This window comes from Cololabis saira, chromosome 19 (assembly GCF_033807715.1).
Source record: "Cololabis saira isolate AMF1-May2022 chromosome 19, fColSai1.1, whole genome shotgun sequence".
NCBI lineage: Eukaryota > Metazoa > Chordata > Actinopteri > Beloniformes > Belonidae > Cololabis > Cololabis saira.
This window is the reverse complement of record NC_084605.1, coordinates 13,384,315-13,390,985: the sequence shown is the minus strand read 5'-3', so window position 1 is coordinate 13,390,985 and position 6,671 is coordinate 13,384,315. Positions and strand designations below refer to the sequence as shown.

At 35.9% G+C, this 6,671-nt stretch overlaps 1 protein-coding gene across 1 annotated transcript; it reads left to right on the top strand.

The window, feature by feature from the left end:
- The first annotated feature begins 928 nt into the window (after positions 1-928).
- Positions 929-6,600, top strand: phkg2 (phosphorylase kinase, gamma 2 (testis)). Its single transcript, XM_061708778.1, has 10 exons — positions 929-1,146; positions 2,165-2,267; positions 2,352-2,527; positions 2,620-2,674; positions 2,783-2,848; positions 4,566-4,729; positions 4,835-4,925; positions 5,055-5,208; positions 5,402-5,527; positions 5,625-6,600. The coding sequence occupies exons 2-10, from the start codon at positions 2,173-2,175 to the stop codon at positions 5,868-5,870; spliced, it is 1,173 nt and encodes a 390-aa protein (XP_061564762.1). The 5' UTR covers positions 929-1,146; positions 2,165-2,172; the 3' UTR covers positions 5,871-6,600.
- The last annotated feature ends 71 nt before the right edge of the window (positions 6,601-6,671 follow it).

Here is a 6,671-nt window from a genome sequence, read left to right as displayed (position 1 = left end):
ATATCCTATCTAAAAAAATTAGAATATTCTGGGAATCTTAATCTTAAGCTGTAAACCATAATCAGCAATATTAAAATAATAAAAGGCTTGCAATATTTCAGTTGATTTGTAATGAATCCAGAATGTATAACTGTTTTTTTTAATTGCATTACAGAAAATAAAGAACTTCATCACAATATTCTAATTTTCTGAGACAGTCCTGTACATTAAAATCCAAACGTGAACTTCAATATTCTGAAATTTTTCCCGAAAATTTTTCAAATTTAACTTATCCTTGGCTGCATGTCATTGACAGCTACAAATCAAGCCAGAAATCTTGGTGTAACTATTGACTCAGACCGGACAGTCTGTGGTTTTACCTCTTTTCCTTACTTTCGTTATTTACTGTTTAATTGTGTATTGCCGCTTTTAATGTTGATGTAAAGCACTTTGAATTACCTTATGTTGAATTGTGCTATACAAATAAACTTGCATTGCCTTGCCTTGTATGGAGGATTTTTTGTGCCAAAATTAAATAAATAAATACATCATTAATTAATTAAAATGGGAATTAAATATATCATTAATTAATTAAATGTGTCATTAATTAATTAAATGCAGTTTTACATTTCATGATTCACACGCAACACGAAATCATTAATTAAATGTGTCATTAATTAATTAAATGCTGAAACAATAAATATATATTTTTACTTAAAATGAATTGTATTTTAATTAATTAATTACATATTTCATTCTAATTTTAATAAATTAATGACCCATTTAATTAATTAATGATATATTTCATTCCCAATTTAATTAATTAATGATGTATTTATTTATTTAATTTTGGCACAAAAAATCCTCCATAGCCTTGCCTTATGTTAGGAACCATTAAAAAAAAGGTGTTGCAGTCTTTAGTCTAGCCACACGTGGGCAGTAACGCCTAGTATTAACACCCAGGACTCGGTCACAGTCACAAACTGCTCCCAAGGTATTTGACCAGAATGTAAACATTGCTCAGGTTTTTAGCTAAGTCATTAGTTCATTTCAGTGCTGAATCCCGCACACTTGTGACTCGACGATAAATGACTGTATCCGAGATGGCTCTTCTTTACTGATTCCGCATTTGTCATCTTCCTTTTTTGGCTGTTTGGAGCATTCATGGTGAGTAGCTTCCTGTTCGGTCAGTGAACCTGTTTCTACTGCAAGGCCGAACCAAACACGCTTATTTATTCGTGAAAGGTACCGAGCGTGTTAGAAAACTGAGTTTTGTAAAAAGAAATTGCAAGCAAGTCGCCGGTACAATTTGCTTATTGGAATTTAAATAAAGCCAGAACAAAATGTCCTTATCGAGACTTGGTCAGCAGTTCCTGGTAAAAACAAGCCTCAGCGAAACACGTGACTGAGTTTGCTGTTGTCATAGATTCATCATGACCAGTACTCGAGTTGAGGGGGATGAGGGGGGATGGCATCCCCCCTGAAATAAAAAACGGTCCAAATCATCCCCCCTGTAAAACTGCCATCCCCCTTTTCCATCCCTTATGTCATTTCATCAATGAAGGTGGTTTTACTGCTATTTCAACATTTAGAGTCATCACCAGAAAAATAACACCAGAAAAAGAATTCATTTGACAATTTTTACCTGTTTCAAGTACATTTTCACTTGAAATAAATAGAAAAATCTGCCAGTGGGACAAGATTTATCTTCTCATTACAAGATAAAAAATCTTGTTCCACTGGCAGATTTTTTCTACTTATTTCAAGTGAAAATCTACTTGAAACGGGTGAAAATTGTTGTTTTTTCCAGTGATGAGTCTTGTTTTAAGTGTAATAAGATTATTTTACTAAAATGAGACATTTTAACTAGAAATAGGACAAAATATTCTTATTTTGAGTTTTTGCAGTGATCCGTTTTACCTGTGAAGGACAGAATCATATTGATAAGTTCAGAAAACAGTTTTTTATTGTTGTGTTTTGATGTATTTGATGTAAGCCCAGTGGATATTTAAAGCTTACAGAAGGCTGCATTTAACTGCTGCTATGTCATTCCTGCAGTATTTCTGCAGGTGTTTTGGTCAGTGCTATTATTTGTAATATATTATATTATTTGTAATCAGCACAAATTATCTGTCCCCATATGATAAAATCTACCATCCCCCCTGATTCTTTTTTACCACTCAAGTACTGATCATGACCAAGGATATCGTTGTTGGAGATGAATTACCAGACTGGGTGGGAGCTAAGGAGTTTTACCAGAAGTATGACCCTAAAGAGGTGATAGGAAGGTGAGTTCACATAAAACACTGTTTGTACTATATGATAATAATGATGATGAAGAGCTGTGTTTCTTCATGCCTGTGGTGTGTTAGGGGTGTGAGCAGTGTGGTGCGCAGGTGTATGCACAGACACACAGGTCAGGAGCTGGCAGTGAAGATCATTGAGATCACAGCAGAGAAGATGACAGCCCAGCAGCTAGATGAGGTGAAAACCTCCACACTGAAAGAGATCCAAGTCCTCAACATGGTGAAGGGACACTCTTCCATCAGTATGTTGACATTCTGCTCTCATAGCACAAAAGTATTACTTTGTTATTCGGTTCTTGAAAAGCATTGATCCTGATTCTTTTATTCCCTCTAGTTACGCTCATTGATTCCTACGAGTCCACAACGTTCATATTTTTAGTGTTTGACCTGTGAGTACAGAGATTATGAGATACAATGTAACATATTTACAATACATGGATATTTGTATACCATTGTGGGGTGTCAACAATCTGTTTTTCTTTCTTCTTAATTACTAGCATGAGAAGAGGGGAGCTCTTTGACTACCTCACAGAAAAAGTTACTTTGAGTGAGAAGGAGACCAGGTGAGTCTGACCTTCACCACAATCTTTTCACACATTACATCTGGCAGCATTATTAATCACAGTTTGGCCCCATTGAAGGTGTATATTTTTTCTTAGACTCTGATACAAAATAGCAATTGTTATTTCTGTAATTAAAGTCTGGATACTGTGTAACATGCCATTAAAAACAGAATTCAGTGAATTGCAAATTATAATGTCCAAATCATCACGTTTGAGAATAATTTAGGCAGTGTTTAAATACTTCTTCTTTAAACGATGTAAAGCCTTTTTGCTTCAAATTAATTAAACTGATTTCAATCCCTTAACAGCGTTGGGACACCTTTGTGGTATTTTACATTTCATAACCCGTCGGCAGACGGGGGTTTATAACCAAGGCTCCTTTAGTCGTACTGTAGTAATATGTCCAGAATTTGGTTTTTCATTATCCTACTGAAAAAAAGCAAGGTCTTCACTGAAAATATGTCTGCATGACAACACATGAAACCAGAAACCAGAAAAGTTTCTTCTTCGTGAATTTACTGGACTATTCCTCATTTTTTGGCACTCCACATCCACTCCAAGCTCAGGCCCACAGAAGTGACTTTTTTGTTGTTTTTTAATCATGTTTCTTATGTTTTCTTTGTATAGTACACTTTGAATCTGTGTCTGTTGCTGCAACAAGGAACACTGAACACCGAGTGTGATTTACTGAGCTGTCCTACATTGATTTCCAATAACGAATCATATTTTCTACGTTAATGCAGGGCTTCCTGTGGGTCAAAGAGTTGTGGATATCCAGTACATACAGTATTACATGCCTTTGCATGTGGCTACTTCTCCAGATGCTCTAAATATTAATGATATTATGCACCACAGATGATGGAACCTCTGAATTATTTTCAACTTTACACTGAGAAACAATTGTCTTTAATTGTTTAACAATTTATCCAGTTGTAAATACATTTTAAGTATACATTTGGGTCTAAAATGACAGTTAACTCCAAAACAATAGCATGACATGTCTTTGTTACTTTGTTTGGTGCTGCCAAAGTCTGAAAATAGATCAACCCTCTAAAACCATCTGTTATGAAGAGAGCCTTTAAGACATGATTGAAAAGCATGCTTTTGTACTTTATTTCTGTTGTATTTTGACAACAGCATGCAACAGATATTTCATTTAAACTAGAGGAATTCAGTTCAACTTGTGGAAAAGGGTTTATTTGGTGTTGAATGGGATTTTTATGGTGCAGTAATGCGTATTATAATATATTATTTTAGTGCAATATAAGAACAATGCTTAATGACATGCCAGAATTGTTCCAAGGTCTATCTGCCGAAGAGGTCTGCACTAAGGTCTAATGATAAGCACATATGCTTCATTTGAATTCAATTGTTTCTGGCTTTACATCCAAAGTTTAATGAAAGGCACAGCAACAAAAACATGAATAAATTACTGTGGAAATATTAAAAGAAAGAAAAAGAAATAAATAAATTAAAAAAAAAAAAAAATATATATATATATATATATATATATATATATATATATATATATATATATATATACTGTATATATATATATATATATATATATATACTGTATATATACATATATATATATACTGTATATATAGCAGTTCACTTTTCTGGTCCAAACGGTTAGTTGTGATGCTTATCTGGAAGTCAGAACAAATTAATTTTAATATGAGGTGCTAATGTGTTTGTATATTTTTTTCTACAGGTGTATAATGCGAGCTTTGCTGGAGGCTGTGCAATACCTACACTCCCTGAACATCGTCCACAGGGATCTGAAACCTGAGAACATTCTGCTGGATGATCATGGGCACATCAAACTGTCTGACTTTGGTTTTTCAGTGCAGCTACAACCTGGAGAGAACCTCAGAGGTATGAGCATGGATGTTACGGGAATAGAGAATACAGGGGGTTTGTTGTTTAAACAGGGGCTGAAGCTGTCTGTTAATATTTCTTCCTTTCTTTGCTTGAAATCAGAGCTTTGCGGGACACCTGGTTATTTGGCACCTGAAATTTTAAAATGTTCCATGGATGAAATGCATCCAGGCTACAGCAAGGAGGTTGACCTGTAAGCATTTCTCCCTCCTTTTCTAAGTGATGCAACATTTATTTCAAGATAATATTAAGAACTGTGCTTCTGTGTATTGTCCTCACATCTGCATCTGCATCTGCTTTCTGCTTGGTGTCTGTCTGTAAGGTGGGCATGTGGGGTCATCCTCTTCACACTACTGGCCGGTTCACCACCATTTTGGCATCGCAAACAGATGCTGATGCTCAGGATGATCATGGAGGGCCGCTATCAGTTCAGCTCACCGGAGTGGGATGACAGGTCTGACACTGTAAAAGATCTGGTAAGCTGATGAACTGTACATTAATTCTCTTTAATCTCAAACCTTGACATTTTGATTATCTCTGTGTTGTCTTCTAATGTCTGCTTCATTTCTTTTCTTTTTGTAAAGATTCTATTTAAAGCTTCATGTTTATACTTTTGCATCACTGAAATCCCTCGTTTTCCACCACAATCCTTTTGCTTGTGATACTCAGATATCCAGGCTGTTGGTAGTGGACCCAGCTGCTCGTCTTTCTGCAGAGCATGCCTTAGCACATCCCTTCTTCAGACAGTACCAAAAGGAGGATGTGCGTCTCTTTAGTCCCAGAAAGACATTCAGGGTGAGTCATAGTGGTGGGTTAACAATTGAAAAAAAAAAACAGGACATGAAAATGCAAATAATCTCTACATTCTGTTTCTCTGTCTTGATTCATCCAGGTGCTGATAGTGAGCGTGCTCGCCTGCATCAGGATGTACAGCCGATACCGCAGGGCTCGCCCGCTAACACGGGAGGTGCTGGCCAGGGATCCTTACTCCCTCCGTGGCGTCCGCAAGCTCATCGATGGCTGCGCCTTCCGCATCTACGGTCACTGGGTGAAGAAAGGGGAGCAACAGAACCGAGCAGCCCTCTTTCAGAATACAGCTAAAATTGTGCTGCTGGGTCTTGAGGACTTTGAAACCTAGGTCAACCTCATTCCATAACATGTTTGTTTTTGTTTTTGTTTTGTTCATTTAACCTTATGCGTGTGCTGCAATGTGGGTCTTCACCTTGTCAAATTACTGTTTAATTCTAAGATGTGGATTTCAGGGATCAAGACATTTATATGCCTTAATGTGCAAACTGCAGCTATACAAGTTCAAAATGCATGCAGAATTTAATTTTCATTATCTGTGTGTTGATCCAAGCTTGTGACTAAACCATTGCTGTCAGCTCATCACGTTTGCATGCACATTGCACAATCATTTGACAAAACTCACTTTATAAGTACATTGTGTATATTTAGGATTATATTTCAAATTAGGAGAGTATGTATTTTAGTGGAAAAGTTTAGTGAAAGCATTGTGATAAGTTATTTCTACAGACGTTTAAATATTCCATTGACGCTCAGATGTACGGATATTCCAGTGTTACACATCAGTACTGTATAACTTGTGCAAAATATTAAAGATAATTACAGTGTTTTGTGTATAATCCTGTAGCTGTCATGCATGCAAACTTTCCTCGAGAGGAAACCCACTTACACTGTGAAAACTAACCAACACCATTCCCCACTCATTTCATTTGTGAATCTAATGACAAGTTGTTGGGTTTTTTTAATTAAAAGTGCCTGCTTGTGAAATGTACAGCAATTGTACATATAAAGATAAACATTGTATTGTATGTGCAGATAAAAGTTGTATTGACGATTAATAATTGCTTGAAGTGTATTATTACATACTGTCATCAATTAAGATTCGGCATCGCGATTGGATTGTGAAGAATTT

Coding starts and splice junctions, on each gene's coding strand:
- phkg2 (XM_061708778.1), top strand. CDS start 2,173: ATGACCAAGGATATCGTTGTTGGAGATGAATTACCAGACTGGGTGGGA. Junction 4,926..5,054: donor TACAGCAAGGAGGTTGACCT/GTAAGCATTTCT, acceptor TCTGTCTGTAAG/GTGGGCATGTGGGGTCATCC. Junction 5,209..5,401: donor CTGACACTGTAAAAGATCTG/GTAAGCTGATGA, acceptor TGTGATACTCAG/ATATCCAGGCTGTTGGTAGT.